This window comes from Rousettus aegyptiacus, unplaced genomic scaffold, assembly GCF_014176215.1.
Source record: "Rousettus aegyptiacus isolate mRouAeg1 unplaced genomic scaffold, mRouAeg1.p scaffold_m13_p_10, whole genome shotgun sequence".
Lineage (NCBI taxonomy): Eukaryota > Metazoa > Chordata > Mammalia > Chiroptera > Pteropodidae > Rousettus > Rousettus aegyptiacus.
In genome coordinates this window covers 72054496-72081281 of record NW_023416285.1, presented here as the reverse complement: position 1 = coordinate 72081281, position 26786 = coordinate 72054496, and the positions used below count along the sequence as shown (strand labels likewise).

The 26786-nt window shown below is 37.2% G+C and overlaps 1 protein-coding gene and 1 non-coding gene across 20 annotated transcripts in view; one reads left to right on the top strand and one right to left on the bottom strand.

The window, feature by feature from the left end:
* Positions 1-26786, top strand: part of LIMCH1 (LIM and calponin homology domains 1) — a 332907-nt gene that overhangs the window by 275273 nt on the left and 30848 nt on the right. For all 19 annotated transcript variants that reach the window (XM_036227982.1, XM_016160713.2, XM_036227975.1 and 16 more), the window contains 5 exons: positions 720-877; positions 1086-1494; positions 4446-4664; positions 24027-24117; positions 25248-25411. In XM_036227982.1, coding sequence (XP_036083875.1) covers positions 720-877; positions 1086-1494; positions 4446-4664; positions 24027-24117; positions 25248-25411 — 1041 coding nt within the window. The remainder of the gene's footprint in view (positions 1-719; positions 878-1085; positions 1495-4445; positions 4665-24026; positions 24118-25247; positions 25412-26786) is intronic.
* LOC118608836 lies at positions 11399-11524 on the bottom strand. Its single transcript, XR_004953210.1, has one exon. It is a non-coding gene; the product is annotated as a small nucleolar RNA SNORA76 (small nucleolar RNA).

Here is a 26786-nt window from a genome sequence, read left to right as displayed (position 1 = left end):
TGTCTGGCAACTTATATATATTCTCATTTAACCCCCACAACAGGCTTGTAAGAGTAGGAGTTATTATCATCCCCATTTTAGAGATAAGGAAACTGAGGTACAGAGGCCTGAGATTCCAAAGCATGGAAGAGAGAGAGCTAGGATTATTTCCCACAGCTGAAATGTCACCCACCTGACTCCAGGATCCTAACTTCATCATTATGCTGCGACTGACTGTAGGATTTGTGGTGAGACTGTTGTAAGAATCAGAAGAAATACATATAGAATCATTGGTTCTGTAAGACCCCAACGCCAGTTTTTTCTGCCTTTTTGTCCTTCCCTGAGGACATCTTGTAGGTCTGTGGTTAATTCCAACCATTGTATTGTCAGCAAGTCTATTCACAATGCAGAGGTCATAAATAGCAAGGAAAGAATTTTCTTATAATCCACTGTGAGGCAATACTTTAAAATTTGGCAACTGACATGGAATATCATTGCAAATTTCATATTGCCGTGTTTAAATAAATGTGCTTTCCTGCTGTGGATAGTGTAGGCTGAAGGCTTCCTGCCTTTGAGGAATTGAATCCTTTTCCAAACAGACTTACACTGGATTGTGTGGGAATGCCCTAGCATAGTGCCTGGCCCACAGTCAGTGCTCACGAAACTCTGAAGAGTGAAAATGAAATCATGGGCAAGTCTGAAAAAGTATGTTCTGTCTACACCGAATCCACCCCCCACAGGACCTGGCTCGTTGGAAGAGCCGTAGAAGAAGTGCTTCGCAGGACTTAATCAAGAAAGAGGAAGAAAGGAAAAAAATGGAGAAGTTACTGGCTGGAGAGGGCGGGACAAGTGAACGAAGGAAAAGCATCAAAACCTACAGAGAAATTGTTCAAGAAAAGTGGGTTCATTCTATTGTTGTTTAATGTACAATATTATCTAGATGTACTTTTTCTAAATCTTGTTGGTTATCACAAAAGCTCTGATGTCAATATTATACCCTCCTTGTGCTGTCCCTTCAGGTCTACCTTGATTTTTACCAAGGTCTTTGCAATTTTTGTGACTGCTGTTGACTTTGTTATTATTTATCTCCCATGCACATCCTTTAGGGAACGGAGAGAGAGGGAGTTGCATGAGGCATATAAGAATGCACGGTCCCAAGAGGAAGCAGAGGGGATCCTTCAGCAATACATAGAGAGATTTACCATCAGCGAGGCAGTTCTTGAATGCTTGGAAATGCCAAAAATCCTGGAAAGAAGCCATTCAACAGAGCCAAACACATCCTCCTTCCTGAATGACCCCAACCCCATGAAATACCTGCGACAACAGTCACTGCCTCCACCCAAATTCACTGCCACTGTGGAAACCACCATCGCTCATACCAGCTTTCTGGATACAAGCATGTCAGCAGGCAGTGGGTCTCCAAGCAAAACTGTCACTCCCAAAGCAGTGCCTATGCTGACGCCCAAGCCTTACTCCCAGCCCCAAAACTCTCAAGAGGTTCTGAAGACCTTTAAGGTAGGATAAGTTCCTTAAGAGTAGAACCAAAACTGAACCCCAGGCAGTCAATGAAAAGAAGTATCTTGTCTCATGGAAATACATGAAAACAAAAGCAAAATGTGTTAACATTTACAATTGCAAAGTTTGTATCTCTCCAAGATTTGGTTTGCAAATGGTAAAGGGCTAGATGGTTCCCCTTGGTTCCTGCCGTTAATATTCATAGGCTCCGCTGAGATTGATGGTTGTGTCATTTCTGCGAGCAAAGTCTATTTTCTAATTTGATATAATGGCATGGTCTCTCTATATAGGGGTCACAAAACCTAATTTAATAACATCCTACATATCTCCAATTAATCTGGTGTTACTGCAAACTCCTTAAAATAAAATTTTAATTACCCTTGGTTTACATAGAAATGTATACAGCTACCTCTCTTTTAGGAAGTAATCGACATTATGCCCAAAAAGATGCTAGAGTTAAAAAGAGTAATAATACAGGGAACACATGGAAATGTGGGATGTTCTTGGTCCTCAAATGAAACGAATTTTAAAAATATTTTTAAGTAGAAAGAAACTAGGTCGGTTTTTTAAACAAAGAATGTGTAAAATAATGTTCTAGAAGCAAAGAACCTATGACAACCAAACATCTTTTCACTTCCTCAAATTCCCTCACAATATAAGGAGGCGCTTATTCTCTGTTTTAAACTCTATTGACTACAAAAAATATAGATATCAGTTCTCATTGTCTCTGCATACCACATGAGTTTGTAATAGTAGACAGAGGTAAAATTCGTCACTAGCAGACATGGACATGTGACCGTGATCAAAGTTTGCTTTACCAAATTAATTGAGCAATGTTGTGCCAGGTATCTTTCTGTTGAATTTCAGAGGGAACCAAACCACACTTCCTAATTTTTACTTAAATAATTCTGAATGTGTCTTTTAAATCTGTGCTTTAGGCTTTGGCAGAACAAAAGAAAAATTTCGTGGCTGTTTCATCTGCTTGAATTGAGATGTCTGTCCCTTAAAGGACAGGGGCTATCTTTGTTGTTCACAGCTTTGTCCTGAAAGCCTGGCATAGGTGACTAGGATACAGTAGGCACTAAGCAAATATTTATTGAATAAATACATGAATTTTTCCTGAGAAGATAAGCTATTCATCATACAGACTCTTGTTTGCACAGATATACATGCTTGACAGCCTACCCAAGTGCTACACAACTCTCTTTCAGCTCGGGCCCATGATGAGCTGTCATCATTCACGAAGGAAGGTTTGATGTTGAGGTGACTCAGACCTGGGGTAGGGAATACATTTATTTAAGTTGGCATCCAAGGCATCCGATCAGATCATCTAGGTGTCCACTTCCCCTCCTTTATATAAACGGTGCAATATGATCATTTAAATGGAAGAATTAGGATAAATTACTTAATCGCAAGACTTTGGCCCTGAGAAAACCCAGTTCCTGACCACTGTGGCACGACGTTGTAGAGGCCTCAGGAAGATCATTCATGAAAGGTGATGAGGAGCTAGAATAGAGGTCATTTTAAAGCTGGGACTCACTCTTAACCACCAATGAGCCCTTGATTCATTGTAGGCCTTGATGACTATCAACCCTTTTCATAGCCCCACCACCGAGTGGGTGAACACACTTGTGGTCCAAGATAAAACATAAATGAACATCAATACCAGATAATGCCAGGACATAAGCTGTGGGGTGTGTGTGTTGGCGGGGCGGGGGCAAGGCAGAGAATACAGGCTTCTATTCCTAGCGCAACATAATTGAGTAAAGGAAATCAAGTGAAATAGTTTAAGGGAGTGTTTTCCAGACTGAGAGCTGCCACCTGTTGCTAGGTTATAAAATCCATTTAGTGGTTTGGAAGCACCATTTTGAACGAAACGAAGTAGACTAGAATACAATAAAAAAACAACCTAGCGCATTACACATAATAAAGGTAAATATTTTGCAAAACTCTAATTTCACTTATATTTATGTGTGTGTGCTCAGTTGTGATTTAAATTTCTTATGGATTACAGACAGATTTTAGAAGGCATAGTAATAATAATAAGTAATATTTAGATATGTAAAAATGAGCCAGATACTGTACTAAACTCTTTACCTATATTAATCTATAAAATTGCCATATCAGGGAAATGCTATTACTATAAATTTTGCAGATGAGGAAACCGAGCTTAAAGATTACAAAGCTATTGTATGGAGCCAGGACTCAATCTTAGGCATCTAACTGCAGAGCTTCCTCTTATAACAATCTATGTATAGAGCCTCAGACTACAAGACAGAGATTTCTAGATGCCTTTCATAAGCCAGACTGACCACCCTCTCAGCTCCTCCTTTCTTGCTCTCACAACCTTCCTTAGACATGGGTGCAAAACAAAAATATCTTGATGTGCTTGGCCTTTTTTCTTGAAAAAGTCGGGATTGTAAAATTAACTAGAAATAGAGATTTACTGTAACATAGTATGGCATCAGGTTCCAGACCTTCCATGATAGCATCAAAAAAAAGACCCATTCCCTCCTTCTTCCTCCAGGATAACCTGTAAAATTTCCTCATGTGAGGTGGTTCCACCTAATTTATATACTAACCAGAAAAACAAAACTTCAAAATTATGGAACATTCAGAACTTAAATGAAAAATGATGGGAACCCAAATATGTAAGATTCCTTGATTTTCTATACTTTAAAATGAAAGTACACCCTATATAAGGTGAACATGAAATGTAATCTAAAGTGAAGTGGCCTGCGAAGGCCAACTACCTTTAAAGGTAACCCTAAAGATGGCATTTATAGGACCCCTAATTTCTAAAACCGATTGAAGCATATGAAAGGCTTCTTCTTTGTTGGACTATGATTATTAAATGATAATATTTTAAGATGATTCTGAATGTGTTATTTTGTTCATCTTTCTTTAGGGAATAGCATTTTTTTTTTTTTTTTGCATTCTGATTTTTATAGGTAGATGGGAAAGTCAGCATGAATGGCAAAACAGTTCATGGTGATGAGGAGGAAAAGGAAAGAGAGTGTCCCACAGCGATACTTGTCCCCTCATTAACCAAATCTCAGATGTTTGAAGGTGTGGCCAGAGTGCATGGGTCCCCAGTAGAGTTGGAACAAGACAACAATAGCACTGAGATCAACATAAAGAAGCCAAATTCAGTCCCCCAGGCACTGACGGTAAGAACCAAACTTTTTTTCTCTTTGGGATAATTCAAAGAATCTGCTTTTAAAAATAAGTAGGTCTTGATAATGATTATGTCTTTCTAAGTATGTGTATTAGTTTTGCTAGGGCTTCCATAACAAAGTACCACAAACCAATAGCTTAAACAATAGAAATTAATCATCTCATCATCCTGTTGGCCAGAAGTCCAGAATCAAGGTGTTGACAAGATTGGTTACTTCTGTTGGCTGTGAGGAAGAATCTGTTCCAGGCCTCCCTGCTAGCTTCTGATGGTTGCTAGCAATCTTTGGTGTTCCTTGGCTTGTAGATGCATCTCCTTGAACTGTAACTTCATCTTCACATGACACTCTCATTATGAGCTTGTCTGTTTTGAAATTTCCCCTTTTTATAAGGATACAAGTCATACTTGATTAGGGACCCACTCCACTCCAGTATGACTGCACCTTCACTACATTTGTAACAATCCTATTTCTAAATAAGGCCACATTCTGAGAGCTGAAGGGTTATAACTTCGACATATAAATTTGGAGTGGCAGCACACGATTTAACCCTAAAAGTGGGTATAACATGTAATATAAATTACGAATGAGAAAATTTTTTTCTTGTCTTCTCATTATTGGTATCTAGTGTTATGGAAAAATAAGTACGTCTCTAAAATATCTTTTTCTGTTGTTTGTTCAGGACCGCATCAGACTCTTTAATATGATTTGAAAATAACTGGTGCTATCAGAACCAGGATGGCTTTTCATCTTTTCATCAATATTTATAAAAGGGTATCTTTCTTATTAGTTAAAAAAAAAAACTCATCAAAAATCAAGCCAATTTTTTATTAGCTTACCCCCTTAAATTCAAAGTAATTGCAAACACTATTAAATGGCCAAGCTGCAAAATGTAGGATAATTCACAAGAGCAGAAAAGAATACTCAAAAGAACATTATATTTGCCTCTGTGAAGTATAAAATAATCATCAGGAAGATTATGCATTCTTAAATCTCACACCAGAAAGGCCCGTGCTGGTTTTGCTCGTCAAACTCAAAGTTTCACTACCACAGATATAGCCCAGCTTTCGGAGTGCAAACTGGACTCTGTTCAACCCCATTTGTTCTCACTAGAGGCTGACGTCTGTAGTTGTAATTCATAGCATTTGGGTTGGAATTATAAAGGAAAACTGTCAGAATTTTCCCCCAACGCTTAGAATGGTTCGGTCCAGAGGAAAACTTGTCTCCCAGTTCCAGGGCCGAGTTAAATGACCCAGCCAGCTAAATCTACCAAGGGACTGGATATTCTTTCTCTTATCTCTGGGATTTGTCTTTTGAAAAATAAAATATGTTTTTTGAGAGGATGTAATTCTCTCCCACAGTGCTCAAGCCCTATGAAAGAGATTCAAATTGGAATAGACAAAAAATAATTTCCTCACCAGGGTAACAAGTTTACTGGTCTCCAGGAGGAAAGTTTTGTGATCCGGGGAAATGCTGAGTTGACCAGGAATTTAATTTCACTTTTCATTTACATAAACGTTACCATTTCTGAAGAGTTCTTACAGATTATCATGAGATAGACTATTGAGTTCAGCTAGTAGTGTGGGAACTTTACTGGTAGAGTCAGCATTAAGTTATGTTCTTAAATTTAAATTAGAAGTTCTCAAAATTAATTAGACATTGCAGTGGTGGAATTGCTTTTCTGGGAGTTAGTAATTCTGTTCTTATTTTTCTTTTGCCACACTTAATGATGAGTATTTTCTAAGTTCCCTTCATAAATACCTCTCCATTCCTCAGTTTGGTTACTCTGTCAGGTGGCATGCTCTTCACACATACCTGAGCACAGCAGTTTCTCATTGTACTTTGAAAAAGCAACAGTGTAAGTGTGACACTTGTCCCACATTTGCCATGTACTACAGAAATACAGCACTTACTCAGCCCAGATTACTTGTAAGAACCAGCCCTAAGGGCTCTGCCATCAGGCAGATACTCCATACTCTTTACCTTTCATCTGGTCTGCCCTCTAACCCCTTCTGTTTGAATTTGGAGAAAACCCTGCCCTTAGCTGAACAGATTTTATCGGTGACAGTAGTTAAAGGAATAAATGAAGAGAACAGATGACATAAACCCTAAACTTCATAAACCAACTATTTAATCTCTCTTGTTCTATGCTTTTAACCTTTATGGGAAAAAGCTTTACCCACTCTATGTGGAGACCTATGGCATTAAGTACAGGACTCGTAAAACAGAAGAAAAAGGGTTTTGTTTGTTTCTTAGAGCAGTAAAAGCTCCCTTAAAAATTTACTCATTCTCAATAATTACTAATTTTCTTCTTTTTACAATGAGCAAAATAAAAAGAGCCTACTCTTTTTCAGTGTCAGGCATTTTCCACTTTAGTAGTAGTTTTACTGCTAAACTCCCTAAAAGCAAAGAAAAGATGGATCAAAAGATTTCACATTGATTACATATCCCCAAAAGTATCATACCTTACAAGTAGCAAAATAAGGTGATCTGAAAGAAATCAGGTTATTTCAGAAGTTTATACAGTGTAACAAGAAAACTCAAACAAAAAGGTGTCTTTCCAGAAATCATCCTGATCCTGCACAGACTCAGGAATCAGGTTCAGACTTACGGAAACGCCTGAGAGTCTCTTCCCCGATGTATCTCTACCTTAGTAAAACTGCCTACTTTGAAATAATTTCTAGTTTAATAAATCCTAGTAGTTCTGAATACGTCATTTATTTACCTTGTCTCTAGTGCTCTTAAATTAACTATGGCAGGGACTCGTACCTTATTTTCTGGGTAGATAACTACGTGTGTGTGTGTGTGTGTGTGTGTGTGTGTGTGTGTGTATTAGACTGCAGGCCAATTGTTTGATGTGCTTCACAAAATTTTGGCTCATTACTAAAACACTTTCATACTTGCTTACAACTTATGACTACAAAAGTTTTCCATTTAGAATGTGTCATCTATTCTTTCATTCTGAAAGAATCCCTTCTCCAATAAATCTGCTCTTCATTATACTTTCTTCTCCATATTCCATGAAAAGCATTTCTTGACTATGTTACAGCCAGTGTGGTCCTATGGAAACAGTGAAATTAATTGGTGATGGCAAAGTATAATGACCAGCCTAAAATGTGGGGCTGCACTTCAGAGCCTGTCAGAGCTTGATACCAGATTAGACCTGATTTGCGGTTTCCTATTTATTTGCTCCATTCTGTGGAGCTGTCAAAGGAATAGTGTTCTTCTTTTTAAATGGTGTCTTTCTTCCAAAAACTGCACTCCCAACAGATACACTTTTTACAGAGGAGTAGCCTCACCCACCATTAAAATGTCACAGTTCCTTCAGGGAGAGCTGAAACTGTTCAAAGGGCACAGCAGCAGTAGGCAGGGGAATGAATTCAAAGTGTGATGCAGAATAGCAGAGAAGGATGGCCATAAGACTCCAGTAGGGGACAGAAGGAGGTTGGAGTATCAGCCTCTTGGGCCAACATAACCACTTTTGTGCAATAGTATGTCCTCTCCAGTTTTCTTCTCCCTCACTTTTCTCATTTGAAACTCTTGGGACCACGGTTCTGTTACTTTAGAAATAGATCCTAAATTAAGTTAGGCTTGCTATTATTATTTTTTAATACTCTGGCTATATCTACATCTACTGATACCAGTAAGTTCACATCAGCCTCCACTGAATCATCTCTAAGTAATGAGATCGTGATGGCCATTACTTTGCCACTGGTTGCCTGTTAACAGATAAGCATGAGTTAAGGACCAACTTTGTGCTGCATTTTTGAAATAGAAAAAAAGAAACTCAAATTTTCTGGGAAAGCAATTTTAATAAAGCAATTAGGAAAGTAAAAAAAAAACTATAATTAAGTGCTAGTTAATAGGGTCAAAAAACTAGAAGAATGTAAGATTGAAATGAATGAGTAAGATCATTATAGATTGAGGTTAATCGAGAAGGTGGTGTATAAGATGTGGACTTTGAAACTTGTTCTTAAGTGTGGGATTGAAATGGAAGAGGGAATTAGGTATTGCACATGTTAGGAATATTCCCATATCCCACATGTTGGGCATGGCAGAAACAAAGCCATGGCAGTGGTAAGTAGGCCACAAGAAGACCCCCAAAGGGAGCGTGGGCCTATGAGGTGAGGAGGGTGACTGGATGCTGTCCATCCCAAGCAGAGGGACAGGTTTGCCCTGTCCCCTTCTGGGATCTCTGATATTTACCAGTGGAAACATCATGCTTTTTTTTTTTTTACATCTAAAATATTGGCTTCCATAAGAAAATTATCTCATAACGCAAACACAGACTCCAGGATTGGAAGAGAATTTGGAAGGTCTTCTAATCTGAGGACTAGTTTATCTTGTTTAGTGACCTACGGAAAGACATTTTATGTCTCCCTCAAAGCTGTTCCAGTATGTTCTTGATCTACTTTAAGTTATATTCATATTTGAATATCTCCCTGATGGTACCAAAAATGACCTTTTCCTAAACTACCTAAAGTACCCCATGCACTAGGTCAAAGATCAAACCCCATCTGAGCAAGTTAAACTGCCTGAGCCTCAGTTTATATTTAAACTAGGGACAACAATAGTATATGCATCAGCGGTTTGTGAGAATTCATGTATATAAGCACTTAGCATGATATTAAGGCAACTCATAGAGGTGCCCTTAAGTTACTTTTTATATTGTCATACAACCAATGAAGGAAAGTTACAGTACATTTTTCAGAAGCCTGAAAAGGTGATAGGTGTAAAGTTTTTTGGGTTAAGGTATGATCATCAAAATCACCATCTTGAACAGAGGTGAATTTCATACAAATGGGAAGAATTCCTTATCGTCTTCCATTTCAGCTTGTCAGCCATTCAGTTATAATTCTCTAAGAAACATACAGAATGAACAGCTTTTTCTAAAAGACGATTGCCCTTGCAGATGTTCACATGATTCTTCCTGCAGCTCTTTTTCTCCTCTTATCGTTCACTTTTCCCCAATTTGTTTTCCCTCTGCCACCTAGACCCTCAGGACCTACCCATTGACCTCTCCATAACTCCATTTCATGACCATTTATCAGTTCTCTTGCTAACTCATCCCAAATGATGTTGCGTGCGCCCCCCCCCCCGCCCCCCGCTGCTAGCCAGTACCTTCTCACCTGGTTTTTGGCAATTCCCCCTTATCAATCAAGGGACAAACTCAGCTGTTAGGTACCTAAACTACTTCATCTACTTTCCGCAAACTAAGTGACAAGGCAGGTCTGTTTCCCACCCCCCCCCCACCCCCACCTTGATAAAGCTCTAGGCCTTTCCACTGAAAATTTAGTACTTACCTAATGTTTTCTGAGCCAGGAAAACAGACAAGCAGGTCTTTTTTGAAACATTTCATTCTGCACTGAGAGCAGCATGAAAAAATTTGAGTAGGTGCTGTTTTCCTTATAACTGAGACCAACCAAAAATTCCTTCTAAATGTCAAATGTCAACAGACATTTCTTTAGCAACCGTTTTTCTCCATCTAGAAATAGTTGTAAGAGTGTTAGATTTAAAGGTCATTAAAGTTTTTTAGATACAAGAAAGTATACATCAGGGACAGTAAAAAATCAAACTCAGCCCATCTTATCTGGATCAGAATCTCACATTATTGGTTTAAAAAGTTTTAGGCAAAAAGAAAAAGTTTAAGGAATGGAGAAGCTGACTCTTTGTGTAGACCCTCTTTTATCCAGTGAAAATAGTATATACTTGGAGGTATAAAAGTGAAAGGGGAAACACATGCATGGCGCATATGGCACCTGGGTCACTGTGCCAAGACCTAAGTAGACTGATTTTCCAGGCTCGTGTCCAGGTAAGTTAGTCAAGACTGGAGCCAGGAAATCACTCAGAGTCATAGAATGGTAAACATAAAATAGTAGAGTCATAGAATGGACATCACATCTTCCCAAGAGATTAAATGACCAGTCCGAGTTCTCAGTTTCTCTGTTTTGGACATGAGACCACCCACTCCCTGGGTCTCAGGCCTGTTCTTGGTCTACTGCTTTATATTTTCAGATCATTCTCCAATGTCTCTTGCTGGGCCAGTCCACCAATAAGAGTCTTGTTAAAATGAGCAGCCAGAGGCCAGGTAGATTCTGTGGCTAGACTATGTCCCTCTCAAGCCAGGAAACTACCACCTCCTACCCATGGCCTCAGAGCTAACTCTGGCTTCAGAGCCAGTTTGGATCGCCTTCTCATCAAGGGAAAGCCAACTCCTGTCTTAGGCCTCTGTAACCTTTCTTTTCTCTCATTCATTCTTATCCAGGAACCTGTTTTTATTTACTTGTTTTCATTCTTGAGACTGTTATCAGTTGGAGAAGGGAAGGCCCCTCTTCTGTTTACCTGTAACCAAAGGAAAGCATGGGTCCAAAAGTGAATTTTCCAGCAAGGCAAATCTCTTTGTCTATCAGGACTGGTTAAAACTGCCAATTTTGAACTCAGGGCTTTTTAAATAAAGATGAGAGTTCAAAAGTAACAAGCCTTCAGGATTAAGGATCCAGACGCAAGTTCATTAAAGTGGTTTTGGTCATTTCCTTTGATTACCTATAGTTTATAGATTATAGTTTATAGTTATAGTTTGTTATGATTTATATAGTTTATAGATACTAAAGAATACAGAAAATTATAAAGTAAATATAAGCTACCTATTACTCCAGCCAATCAGAAGTTTAATACTAAGATTTTTTTTTCACAACCTCCTGGGGAAACCCACCCTAGGAAGAGAGGTGCCGCCTTGTTGCAGTTTAAAGGGGAACAGAGAGCCTCTGTTATGCTCAAGCACTCGCTCTGGAGCTGTCAGCTGACAACCCCCCAGCCTAGTGGATGGCGCGGGCACAGCAGGGGCTCAAAGGCAGCGCAAATACCATTTTCTAAAAATATGTATCCTCCTCTTTTTCTCAGTGCATATAAAATATTTTTTTAAATGGATCCTTGTCATTCAAATTAAAGCTTGCTTTTTCTCTTCATTTATCTTGACTATTTTGCTAGTAATCACCTGATTTTGATGACTAGTATGCATTTAAACTATGCCTCAGAGTATGAAGTCCATAAATAACGCAAATAACATTTTCTTATCTAACAGGGATTACATATCTGCTCTATGCCAGAAACTGTGCTGGGCCACTGCATCCCCCACCCCCCTCCTGTCCCCGCCTCTGGCTGGAACCTGGACTGGACTGAAAACCCTGACATGGGGTGATGGCTCGGAGCAGGCTGGCCTTGAGCCCCGCTGGAAAGTGGAAATTTAGCTAAATTACCTCCTGTCATGAGGGATTCTGGAGAGGTCTCATCAGAGAGTACAGAATAAGTGAATGAGAGATAGAATGGAAAGAATGAAGTAGAATGGACGAGAATGAATGAAATGGAAAAGGTTTGAATCATTTCAACGATAAAGTTAAGATTCTCTGGTTCTAGACGGCTTTTCACAGATCAAAACCATTAAATGCCTGGCGATAGCTTGTGGGTGGGTGTGACTCCTAGCCTAGATAATGGAGCATTGAGGTGCCAGCACAGGGCAGAGTTCTTATCTCCCCTACCTGCTAGCAGTGTGACCCTGGTTTAAGTCACTTAGCCTCCTGGCTTCAGTTTCCTCACCTGTATAAAGGGAATCATGCTGATACATATTTTATAAGCTAGGTCCAAGGATTAAGTGAGATAATCCATGTTAAGTACCCCAACAGCACTGGCAGTAAATATTGTGGCTAATGGAGTAACCTCAATATGTAACCTTTAAAGCATCATTTAGAGTGAAGATAAATTGTGTCATCTGGGAGCTCAGTATTTGTAGGCCATATAAAAATGCATTTGGAAATGTGAGAATTCTTGAAGATGAAAGTTCTCTATTAGTCATGTGTAAGTAAATATTACTGTGGTGTGCTAGTAAAATAATTCTTAGTGAAATGGTGCTTGAGGATTTTGTCTCTTTTGCATTATGTTATTTCTAAAAAAACAATGAATTTTCTTATTTCTTTGATTCAAAGTGGCACACTTTCCACATTTGAACATCTCTAAATCAGAATATATCTTACAATCAGTAGTGTGTCATATTTAGCAGTGTGTTTTCTTTTTTAGTAGTACCTAAAATAATACAACTTGAAATTGATGGCATCTGAGATTTAGTAAAATCTGTCCATTTCTTTGTTCACTTTTGGGCTGGGGAGGCTTTGGCCTATTTTTGTAGTTATTTTATTTCTAGTAATTGAAAACACTAGTGTTCTCAAGAGCATTGTTCAATATTTAACTGAAAATTTGTTTCCTGATGTAAAATTTTTTTATAATCTAATACATTTGGGGGAAAACCTAAAAATTAGTATCTCTGACAGTGTTTTATATATTAACATTATAAAACAAAAATACTGTCAGATATTAATATTTCTATGTGTGTAGAGGTAGCGCTTTATAAAACCCAGCTTATTCTTTTATAATACTAGACTGGTTGGTTGATCTTCAAGTGTTACTATTATATCAGTCCTTAATATAACAATATAAACACATACACAACATAAATACAATAAAAGAGCCTTCAGTTTATTTAAATATTTCCACTCATTAAATTTCTTAAAAGGATTCAATTTAGGCTTGTTGATATAGTAAAAAGTTTTAAAAATCCATTAAATAATATAAATATGATGCTTCTTTCCTGCGTAGGGTTTTAAAAGTGCATTTTAAGTTAACATTTTGTTCTCCTAGAATTTATACGTGGTTATCCATCATTAGAAAATTCTCATCTAGTCTGTGGCCATGCTACCCTGACAAGCCTGATCCTATCTAATCTCGGAAGCCGAGCAGGGTCGAGCCTGGTTAATACTTGGATGGGAGACCACCTAGGAAGACCAGGTGCTGTAGGCTTAAAAAATAAAAAAATAAGGGATTGTAAACTGACAAGGTCCTTGCAATCTGTGAGGTCAACCAAGGGTCGCCTTGCCTAAAAAAAAAAAAAGAAAAGAAAAGAAAACGTCCATCTAATAATTAGGATTTCAAAACTACCCCATCCTTCAAAATAAAAAGTAGCTTTTTTGCCACTTGATGATATTGTAAAATCTTTTAGAAACTTGAAAAGCATGTGCCTTAAAGTTTTTTGTGTATTTTTTTAAACTTAGAAAATTTGCAAATAATTTTTCACAGTGTTTTATTCTAATTTTTTTATTGTGGTAAATACACATAACATAAATTTAATACCTTGACCATTTTTAAGTGTTCAGTTCCATGATATTAAGTACTTTCATAATGTTTTGCAACCATAACCATCATCCATCTCCAGAACTCTTCATCTTACAAAACTGAAACACTATTCCCATTAAAATATAACTCTCCATAACCACCTTTCCACAGACCCCTGCAATAACTGTTCTACTTCTTTTTCTCCCTTTTTCTCCCATGCCAGTGTCTGGTAACTATCATTCTACTCTTTGTTACTATGCATTCGGATTTTTTTAGTTTTTATTTTTTAGCTTCCACGTATAACTGAGATCATGCAATGTTTGTCTGTGCTTTCTATGCTTGGCTTATTTTACATAGTGTTATATTCTTCACCCTCATCTATGTTATCACAAATGGCGGGATTTCCTTTTTTAAGCCTCAATAATATTCTATTTTGTGTGCGTATATACAAAACATAACATTAATGTTTATATATATACAAATTATGTTTATATATAATATAAATATATAGTAATGTATAAATATATGTATGTATAAAATACATAAATAATATACATATATGTATAATATATGTATATGTATATTACACACATACATATATCACATTTTCTTCATCCATTCATCCACCAATATTTAGGTTGTTTCCATATCTTGGCTATTGTGAAGAATAGCCATGGGAGTACAGGTACCTCTTGAGAAACTAATTTCATTTCCTTTGTATACATACCCAAAGGTGGGGTTCTTGAATCATATGATATTTTTAATATTTTGAGGACCTTCATATACATACCCAAAGGTGGGGTTCTTGGATCATATGATATTTTTAATATTTTGAGGAACCTTCATACTGTTTTCCATAATGGCTGGACCAGTTTATATTCCCACCACAAGTTTATAAGGGCTTTTTTTCTCTACACTCTCAACAACACTTGTTATTTTTTCACTTTTTTGATAGTAGGCATTCCTAACAGGAGTGAGGTTATATCTTATTGTGGTTTTGATTTCTTTGATGATTAGTGAGGTCAAGCATCTTTTCATATGTCCTTAGCCATTTGTATTTCTTCTTCGGAAAAATGTCTCTTCCAGTCCTTTGCCCATTTTTAATATTGGGTTATTTCCTTTTTTTGCCATTAAGTTGGAAGAGTTCCTTATATATTTTGGATATTAACCCTTTATCAGATACATAATTTGCAAATATTTTTTCCTTTTCTGTAGATTGTGTTTTATTTTGCTAATTATATCCTTTGCTTTGCAGGAGCTATTTAGTTTGATATAGTCCCATTTGTTTATTTTTGCTTTTGTTGTCTTTGTTTTTGGTGTCAAATCCAAAAATCATTGCCAAGAACAATACTAAGGAATGTACCCTTGTTTTCTTTTAGGAGTTTTATGGTTTCAGGTCTTACATTTAAGTCTTTACTTCATTTAGACATTGACTTTTGTGTGTAGTGTAAGATAAGGGCCAGTTTTATTCTCTTGAGGTAGATGTCCAGTTTTCCCACCATCATTTATTGAAGAGACTGTCCTTTACCATTTTGTATTCCTTGGTGCCTTGTTGAAAATAGATAACTACAAAAGTATGGGTTGTTCTAGGCTCTCTATTCTGTTTCATTAATCTATGTGTCTTTTTATGTTAGTACCATACTGCTTTGGTTACTACACCTTGGTAATATAGTTTGAAATCCAGAAGTATGATGCCTCCAGCTTTGTTTTTCTTGCACTGAATCTTTGGATTTCTCCAGGTAGTTTGGACATTTTAACAAAATTAATTCTTCCCATCCATAAACACAAGATATATTTCCATTTATTTGTATCTTCTTCAATTTCTTTCATCAACATTTTGTAGTTTTCAGTGTACAGATCTTTGACCTCCCTCATTAAACTTATTCCTAAGTATTTAATTATTTTCAATTTTATTATTTTCGATTTACTATTGTAAATGAAATTGTTTTCTTAATTTCTTTTTCAGATAGTTATATATCAATTTTATATCCTACAACTTTAAAGAATTCATTTATTAATTTTAATAGTATTTTTGATGGAGTATTTTACAGTTTTCTACATGTAAGAACATGTCATCTGCAAACAGAAACTTCTTCCTTTCCAGTTTGGATACTTTTTTATTTCTTTTTCTTGCCTAATTGCTCTGGCTAAGACTTACAGTACTATGTTGAATAGAAATGATGAGAGTGGGCACCCTTTTCTTGTTCTTGATCTTAGAAGAAACATTACCGACTTTTCATCAATAAGTATGATGTTAGTTGTGAGCTTGTTAAATACAGCCTTTATTATTTTAAGGTATATTCTTCTATACCAAGTTCATTGAGAGTTTTCACATGAAAGGATATTAAGGTTTGTTAAATGCCTTTTCTGCATCTATTGAGATGATCATATAATTTTTATCCTTTTTCTATCAATATGGTATATCACATTTATTGATTTGCAAATGTTGAACCATTCTTTTATCTTGCATAAGATTATTTTTTAAAAGAATTCAATGACCATTTCCACCAATGCATGACTATAAAGGGCTTTCATTTTGGTTACTTTAAAGGCCAATTTTTTATGGGTAAAATGTATATACTTATGAGAGATCAATAAATTCATAGCTTTTTGAAAACCTAGAGGGATATTTTATAAAGTATTTAATAATGACTTTCCTGAAACCAATTTTAGTCTTTGTCTTAAAACCTTTTAAAAATAATATTTCATACACACTTTAAAAATCAACTTTAACCCTTTACAATAAGACACCATTACTAACAAACACAATAGTCATTAACTTGTTCTAGTTGGTTTTTGAAGTATGTATAGTGTAGAGAGTATTTAATTCAACCTATCATTTATTTTTATCAAGCAAATGCTATAATACCAGTGGGAAAATTTTGGAATTCACTCTCAAGTCAAGTGGCTCCCAACTAATGTAAAATTACATTAATTTTTATTTTTGATTACAGAAGCAATACATAGCCATTGTAGGACATTTTGGAATACAGAAAATATGTTTAAAAATAAGAAAATGGACATCTAAAATTTAAGCTCATTAAAAAAAATCACTATTAATATTTTAATGTATTTTCTTACTGTTTTTATATACATTTTTATATATGTATTAACAGGAATATTTGTGAATTTGTGTAACATATAAATCATATATGTAATCATTATATTACATATGCAGTATACATTTTTTAACTTAAGATTAGATAATAAATATTTTTACATATCATTAACTATTGTTCAACACCCATTTTTTTACTGCATAATGTTTCCTTTTATGGACACACTGCAGTTCATTCAACTATTCCTTAATCGTAGGACATTTAGGTTGTTCCATATTCTTTTAATATTATAATTCCATCAAGCATAAAACCAATACAACTGAGGTACTACTGAGGGAGAGAAATAAACATTAAAGTCATAAACTGAAGTACTACTGAGACGAACCTCATGGTGATGTGCTAAGTAGATTAGAGAGCAAGATTTAAATCAGAGAGACCCCTTTAGTTTAAGAACAAGGGAATAAAGGTGAAACTTGGCCCTAGCTGTAGAAAGAAAAGGGGAGATAGATATGAAAACTATTGTGTTAGAACATTGGCAGGACCTGGAAATAGATGGATACTTATAAGGTATGAGTCAAGAAATATTTAAAAGTTAATTTGTGTGATGGGGAAAACTAATGCCATAAACAAAGAGTATTGGATTTGGAGGAGGGGTTTGTCTTAAGGTAACTTTTAGCATGTTGAGCCATTTACCATGACAGTAATGGTCAGTTCAGCTGAATTGAAGCTTTGATAGACTCTTAGGGTTAGAGATGAAAATACAAATCATAAATGGATAGAGACCATACTGGCAACCTATGGGAATAATTGTTACTTTTGAGGGCAATTCAGCACAGGTGGAGGAAAACGGTTGAAGTTTTCAGGGACGACCCATATTTTTGTGAAAAGAAAGCAATAAGAACCATTAAAAGAAGAGAAGGGGTGGAATGAGAACTTGGGTAACAAAGTTGTTAAAATCCAGGAAGGAAGAGAATGACAAGAATAAATGGCACATTCTGGTCAAGATGGGAGTAAGTAAATGCTGAGCTCGCATCTTCCCACGACCACACCAAAAGTACAACTAAACTACAGAACAATTATCATTGAGAATCACCTGAAGACTAGCTATACAGAAGTCCTATACCGAAGATATACAGAAGAAGCCACAAAGAGACTAGTAGGAGGGAAGGGAACGTGGACCAGCAGGCCAACACCCTTGTGTGATGGTTAAAAATCAGAAGGGATATCTCGGTTGCAGTGGTCCACCAGAGGAGTGGGGGCTCCCAGCCCCACACCAGGCTCCCCAGCCCATGGTTCCAATGCTGGGGAGAGAAGTCCCCATAACTCTGTGCACACTAGCAGAGATTGTGGCTGAGTGATACGGAGGGTGCTGGAATGTCAGGCGTTCCGATTAAAGGGCTTACATATGGACATACTAACAGACTTCCTTGCTCTCAGCTCCAGCACTGGGGAAGCAGCTTAAAAGGCACTGAGGATATACAAGGAGGAACAGAATTGTTTGGCTTCAGGGTGAGAGCTAGAGGAACAGCTTTCTCCCAGACAGAAGTGCTGTTAGAATCCATTGTCTCTTTGTTGAGCCCTCCTCGCTCCCAGCATGTAAATGGCTGCCATGTCTGAGTCTCCATCAACCTGGCTAACACAATTTGCCCTGCCCTGGTGATTCCAAGAGACCCTGCCCCACCCAACTTATAGGCCCACCAAAGCCATTCCAATGGCTTTTCCATACATATGGCCTGTCTTGGCCCACATTGTGAACTTTTCTAAACTCTCTCAAAGGTTCACAATATCCAAACAAGCAGTAGCTGGCTTTGGCATTTCTCATACCTCTTGCTGAGCAGCCTCAAGCCTGACATTGGTAGCAGCTGGCCACAGTTCACAGCTAGGCCTCTCCCAGGAACTTCCAATCCCAACTAGGTTGATAGCCATCTGCAGATTGCTTGGTGGCTCATGCAGGCAGTGGCTGAACTTAGCCTTTAGCAGGGTCCCTCTCTGGAGGCCCTGGGGCCAGCATACCTGCTGGCCTGCCTCAGACTACTTCAGAATACCACCCAGCCACCTCTGTGGGTAACATATCCAAAAGGCAGTCTGGGCTGGCACCAGAGCCCTTCTAAAGCGAACCCTTCTTCATTGAGTCAGCCCCTGCACAACAGCTCCACCATGGTAGTCACAGACAGTCCTTACAACCAATCAGCCCGAAGATCAATACCTTCCACTGATGTGTCAACAGCAAGGCTCATCCATAACAGGAGGGTACACACAATCTATACAAAAGATACACCTGCCGCACTGGCTCAGGTGACCAAGATGAGTGTACTACCAGGCCCCATAAGACACCTACTACATAAAGCTACTCTACTAAGACCAGGAGACATTATAGCCCTACCTAATAACATAGAAATAAACACAGGGAAGCAGCCAAAATGGGGAGACAAAGAAACATATCTCAAACAACAGAACAAAGCTCCAGAAAAAAAAAAAAACTAAACAAAATGTGGCCGAGCAATCTACCAGATTCAAATTTCAAAACACTGGTTATAAACATGCTCAATGATCTCAGCAAGAACTTTAACAAGAGAAAACACAAAAAAGAACCAGTCAGAAATGAAGAATAACAAATAAAGAATACATTTGGGGGGATCAAAAAGAGATTGGTCAAAGCAGAGGATTGAATCAAAGATTTGGAAAATAAGGTACCTGAAAACACCCAATCAGAACAACGAAAAGAATCAAGTAAAAATAAGGATCCTTTCAGGGGCCTCTGGGACAGTATTAAATATGACAACATTTGCATCACAGGCGTACCAGAAAGAGAAGAAAGAGAGCAAGGAATCGAAACCTATTTGAAGAAATAAGGACAGAAAACTTCCCTGACCTGGCGAAGGAAATAGACATACAAACCCAGGAAGCACAGGGAGTTCCAAACAAGATAAGCCCAAAGAGGTTCACACAAAGACACATCATAATTAAAATTCCATAAGTTAAAGATACAAGATCTTAAAAACAGCAAGAGGAGAGAGGAGAAAAAAAAACGGCATAGATGATAGAGGCTCTGTTCATCCCTCTGGCGACCAAATCAAATTTGTGGCAGAAGAAAAGGAGCAAACAGCAAGGAAAATCACCTGGGATTTAGATGAACAAGTGATAAACTAGGGAGAGAACTAAGAAATCACCCTGCATTGGGAGGAGGTAGGACAGGGCGAGGATGTGAGGCTGCCGGGTATAAGCGACTGAGTGGGACAGAGTCCGTGTCTGCAAGTTGACTTTCACTGTGTCAGACCTACTCACTCTGAGCACCTGCACTGGTTCGGCTGGGCAGAGGGCACCAGGTGCTTATAGGAGATACTGAGTTGTCAGAGTAAGGACCAGAGATCTCTCCCAACAGAAGTGCTGGTGGAATCCATTGTTCCTCTGTTAAGCCTTCTCCCCTCCCAGTGTGCAGACACCAGTGCTGCCATAGCAGAGACGTCATCAACCTGGATAACAGAGGTCACTTTGCCCAGAGGAGTTCCTGAAACTCCACCTCTCCCAACTCACAGCTCCACCCAAGCCATATCCAGATGTATCCTCGGTGAGTCAGGTGCTCCTTGCTGAACAGAGCCAAGACTCACACTTGTGGCAGCTGGCCTCGGTTTCTGGTGTGGTTTCTTGAGGCAACTATATCCACGGCATCTGTATATTGCTTGCTGAATCTTAACAGGTGGCTCTGAAGGGGCACAGGCTGGGGCTAAACTTGGCCTGCAGTGGAACCCCTCTCAGGACTGTGCCACTGGACACCAACTAAGTCTCTCATGCTAATAAGACTGGGAGACTTAAGAGTTTCGCTTAGTACATAGAAACAGACACAGGAAGGCAGCCAAAATGGAAAGACAAAGAAGCAGAAACCATATGAGAGAACAGAACAGAGATCCAGGAATAATGGAGTTAAGCAATCTAACAGATGCAGAGTGGAAAACACTGGTTATAAGGATGCTCAATGAACTTAGGGGATGTGTAGATGAACTCAGTGAGAACTTTAACAGCGTAATAAAAAACATTAAAATGGGAGTGGAAATTATAAAAGAGAACCAGTCAGAAATGAAGAACACATTATCTGAAATGAGAAATATATTAGATGGAAAAAACAGAGTGGATAAAGAAGAGGCTTGAACCATCGATATAGAGGTTGGGGAAGCCAGGGACACTCAATCAGAATGACGAGAAAAAAGAAGCCAAGACTATAATAAGGAGCCTATGGGACATGACTAAATGTAAAATATATATATGTCATAGGAGTACCTGAAGGAAAACAAGACATCGAAGAGCTATTTGAAGAAATAATGATGGAAAACTTAGCTAATCTGGTGAAGGAAGTAGACATACAATTCCAGGAAGCTCAGAGAATCTCAAAGAGGAACCCAAGGAAGTTCAAACCAAGACACATCATAATCAAAATGTCAAATATTAAATACAAAGAGAGAATCTTAAAAGCAGCAAGAGAAAAGCAGTTAGTTACCTATAAGGGAGTACCCATAATAGCTGATTTCTCAAACCATGTAAGACAGAAGGGCTTGGAGCAAAATATTTGATGTGATCAAAACACAGGATCTACAACCAAGAATACTTTATTCAGCAAAGATATTATTTAGAGTCAAAGGACAGGTAAAGAGGTTCCCAGACAAAAATAAGCTAAAGGAATTCACCACCACCAAGCCAGTATTACAGGAAATGTTGGAGGGACTTCTTTAAGAAGAAAGGACATGTATCAAAAACATACATACAAAATGGTAACAACTACATTCCTATCAATAAGTACTTCAAATGGAAAAGAATGAGGTGCTCCAACCAAAAGATAGAGTAGCTGAATGGATAAGAAAACAAGACTCCCACATATGCTGCCTATAAGAGATTCACTTCAGATTAAAAGACACACACAGACTCAAAGGAAGGGGGTGGAGAAAGGTATTGCCTTGATTGACCTGGAGAGCATTGCACTGAATGAAATGGGTCGGACAAAGAAAGGAAGGTATCACATTATTCCATGTCCATGTAGAATCTAAAGAACAAATAAACCACAATAACAAAAATAGTAATAAACTTATAGATACAGAAAATATTTTGAGGGCTACTGGATAAGAGGGGTTTGGGGTGGGAGAAAAATGCAAAGGAATTAAGAGGTATAAATGGATAGTTTCAGAATAGACATAAAGATGTAGAATGTAGCATGGGGAAGATGGTTAATGTAATAAATATGTAAGGGGAAGAGGGATACTAGATTTAGTGGGGTGACCACTTTGCAAGTTATGTGGATCTCTGATTAATAGGTTGTACAACTGAAACTGTATATTATTGTATGCCAACTGTAATTGAGAAAACTCGCTGAATTGTACGATGTAAATATGAGCAACTAATTATCTATTAAATGTCAATAAAGCCAGGAAAGATTTTTTTTTAAACAAGGAGCAAAAGAAAAGCAGGTAGTTACCAACAAGGGAGCTCCCATAAGACTGTCAGCTGATTTCTCAACAGAAACTTTTCAGGCCAGAAGGGATTGGCATGAAATAATCAACATGATGAAAAGCAAGGGCCTACAACTAAGATTACCCACCAAAGCTATCATTTAGAATCAAAGGCCAGATAAAGAGCATCCCAGACAAGAAAAGGCTAAAGGAGTTCATCAACTCCGAACCATTATTACAAGTGATATTAGAGGAACTTCTTTAAGAAGAAAAAAAGATAAAAAATATGAATAATGAGATGGCAATAATTACATATCTATCAACAATTACTTTAAATGTAATTGGATTAAATGTTCCAGTCTAAAGATAGGGTGACTGAATGGATAAGAAAGCAACACCCTTACACATGCTGCCTATAAGAGACTCACTTCAGATCAAAAGACACACAGAGACTAAAAGTAGAGGGATGAAAAAGACAGTTCATGAAAATGGAAATGAAAAAAAAAAGGTAGCAATATTATACCAGGCAAAATAGACTTCACAAAAATGACTATAACAAGACAAAAAAGGACCTCGTAATCCCACTTTGGGGTATTTATCTGAAATCCAAAACACCACTCTGAAGGAACATGTGCATCCATATATTTATTGCAGCATTATTTACAATAGCCAAGATATGGAGGCAACCTGAGTGTCCATCAGTGGATGAATGGATAAAGAAGAGATGGTACAAATATACAGTGGAATGTTACTCAGGCATCAAAAAGAATGAAAGCTTGCCATCTGCAATAACATGCATGGACCTAGGGAGTATTATGCTGAGCGGAGTAAGTCAGACCAAAAAAAACAAATGCCATATGATTTCACTTGTATATGGAATCTTAAGAACAAACTATAAAAATAAACAGCAGAAACAAACTCATGGATACAGAGAACATTTTGATGATTGCCAGACTAGAGGGTGGGGATGGGTGAAAAGGGGGAAGGAATTAAGAAGTACAAATGAGTAGTTACAAAATAGTCATGGGGCCATAAAGTATAGCATAAGGAATATAGTCAATAATATTGTAATTGTGTATGGTGTGAGATGGGTACTAGACTAATCGGTGTGATCACTTTGTGATTAGAAATGTCTAATCATTGTATTGTATAACTTAAACCAATATGATATTGTATGTCAACTGTAATTGAAATTTTTTTTTAATTATTTTTTTAAAAAGTAAATTTCATAGTACTAAGAACCACAGGCCTCTATGCCGAAGATAAACTACTGAGACATAAATTGTAACCTTAAAGAAAATTTCTATTCTACTTGACAATATGACCCTAATCCAATTTTAAAGGCATTCAAGAGCAAATGGGTGGTAACTATGATTTTGAAAATTTGGTGGTGAAAGGAAGGAAAAAATGGGGATGTACATCTGAGGCAGTCAGAAGAGATGGGGAGTTAGGCAGTGGATGCATGTGCGCCTGTGCCCTCATGGTGTAATGCTGCTTCAGTAGCTCCGTTCTTCACAGAATGTCTCCTTCCAGCAAATCCAGCCTTTCACCATATAGCTGCCTAAGAAATAGAAAAGAATGAATTCATATAGGCAACTCACCCTGTTGGCCTTTTTGAAAAAAGAAAAAAAGAAAGAAATTCTTTACTCTTTAGAACTTTCAAAGGGATAATTTTTTCAAGGGGGGAAAAATCTTTTTTTTTTCAGGCAACAATTGAAGAAACTGAACCAAACGGTCAAGAAGATGAAAATGGTGGTGAAAAGCCAGAAAAGGGGAATACAGAACTTGCCTCATCAGGTTTGTTTTATAATAGACTAATTTTAAGGTAAATCATGATAACTGTTAAGATATAATGGAAATAAGCATCATCTGCTGAGCAATAGAGAGGTAGTTAAGCTCTGTAACAGGTGTGGTTGTGCTGCCACCTAGAGGCTTACTGGGGAAATTCTGACACGGATTTATCTTTTTGTAAAAACAAGCACCCATGATTTTTTGCTACCTTGTTTTGTTTCGGTTTTTTGAAAGTTTATTTCCATTATTTTAGAGATTATATTTTCACAAATAAATAATGCTAAAAAGTAAAGGTCATATTTTAAGACACTATAACAGCAGTAGAAAAGACAAAAATATATCATAAAAATAGACACTGAAATGATAAATCTGGTGAATAGTTTGAAAGAATAAAGTAATGTCACAAATATGGACAGTGAGTATGAATAGAGACATCTCGTTCCCTAAAGTAATGTTTCTTGCTATTTTTAACACATTTTTTCTCTTGATAAAAACCTCTCACCCTCTTCTCTTACCCAATTATTTGTAAATGGCATATCAAAAGATATTAAATGTCATTACAAAAAATTTTAGTGTATGCTTTTTCAAACTATATTGCACCTTATTTTGATAAGCCCCCTCAGGTGGTAACTTTTCCACCCACTCTAAAGTGTACCTAATTCTTTATATATCATAAAACACTTAATTTTCATTGCATTATAAATACCTCACAATCCTTAACACATTTCAATTATGAAAATGTGATGTTAAAAGTATTGAAATACAAAAAGAAGAGTCAGTCATTTGGATGGAAATTATCTATAGATGTTCTCCCATCCAAACCACCTATCATAATATTTCTTGTCAACATTTTGTTTCATGTAGTGTTGTTTGTATGTAAACTCTGACTCTTATTAAGAACTTGAGTTTTTTATAGTGGGGTTCTTTAATGTGTTCTATGTTGCTTGATTTCTTGTTTATAATACTATGGAAGATCCTAGAGAATTATGGTACCTTAAGCTTATTTATACTTCTCTTCACATGGTAACCCAACTTCTTATTGCCCAGGACAGGATATGGACTCAATGTACTTCATGGCTTAAATGGGCTTTTATATGGTCTTCTTCTTTATGTTTCTGAGTGTAACTTTTTTTCAGAGTCACAGCATTTTACAACAACTGTGACTCGATCCAGCCCAACCGTGGCCTTTGTGGAGTTTTCCTCCAGTCCCAAGCTGAAGAGCAATGTGCCAGAAGAAGAAAACCAGAAGAAACCAGGAAATGAAATGAGCGGAAAGGTGGAGTTGGTGCTGTCACAAAAGGTGAAGTACATAGTGGATTAAAGCAGTTAAATCCAAAATTAGTGTAGCATTGCAGCTGGGTGCTTCTTTGGCACTTGTTCATAATGAAGATTTATTTTTATCTCCTCTTTTTTCTTATCCTTGATTTGGGTTTTTTTTTTTTTAAATAAAAATATATTACATGTTCACTGGAAATAATTTACAGAGAGAAAGATATAAGTAGTAGTCCATTTGGACTGCTGTAACAGAATACCATAGACTGGGTAGCTTATAAACAACAGAAATTTATTTCTCACAGTTATGGAGACTGGAAATTCCAAAATTGAGGCACCAGCTCCCCAGGTGATTCTAGTGATTAGCCACCAAGATAGAGAACCACTGAGTGGCATACTGGCATACTACATATGGTGATATTTTAACTTTAAAAATTAACCTTAAATTTGGGTTTTACTTTCAAGTAAAAAAATTACCACTTCTACTTCTGGTTTCTCCATAATGTAGTCAACCAGTATTGACTGGGCACCTACTATTTACCAGGCACTGAATACTAGACACTGAATATTCAACAATGAACAAGACACAGCCCTGGCCTTAAGGAGCTCAGAGTCCTGTGTCCTTGGTAGAGCCTCGAAAAATGCCTATTGCCTTGATGCCTTTTGGAAATTTCAGACTCTAGCTATTCCTCATTTTTATACATAGAGAATTAAAGAATGGTCTGAAAGTTTGAAAGTAGGAACTAAACTGTAGGAAAAATGTTTGGGGGCAGGCAGAATGTCTTGTCTTTGCAGTTTTTGCCTTATCCACATTACACTTATAACCATTATTTTTTATTCTTCCAAATTGACTTTTTGTTCCACTTAAATCTAAATGGAAAGGAAAACTCTTATTTCATTGCTAGAATTTTTTTAAATCAAGTAAAATGAATATCATAACTAAAAAGTATTCATCTGCATACCTCATCTGTGTAACATTATTTGTGATCTGTCTTTGGACCACCAGTGTCATATCTACCCCTGGAAAAAAGAGTTTTCAGGGGTTCTTAATATTGCGTGTGCATGTGTGTGCATGCATGCATGCTTGCACGCACCTGCATACACAACATGTTTAGCCATCTTTTATTTAAAGCATAAAATACACAGTATTTCTAAGTTTTCCTTGGTATCAAGGTGTACTAACTATATATGCCTCCTGAATTATGTCCTGTAGACTCCAGTTTAAGAATTTCTGCTAGTTGATCAGCAAATGCAATAATGGTTTTTGAACCAAGTGCTTTTCTCACATCATGTGAATGTCTCCCTTTTTCATTTCCCTGCTGTACAGTTAGCTGTTAGAAAAAGGGAGGAAGGTGATTACAGTGGTTGCAAAAGATTTTATTTTCTGACTTCACTTGAGAGTC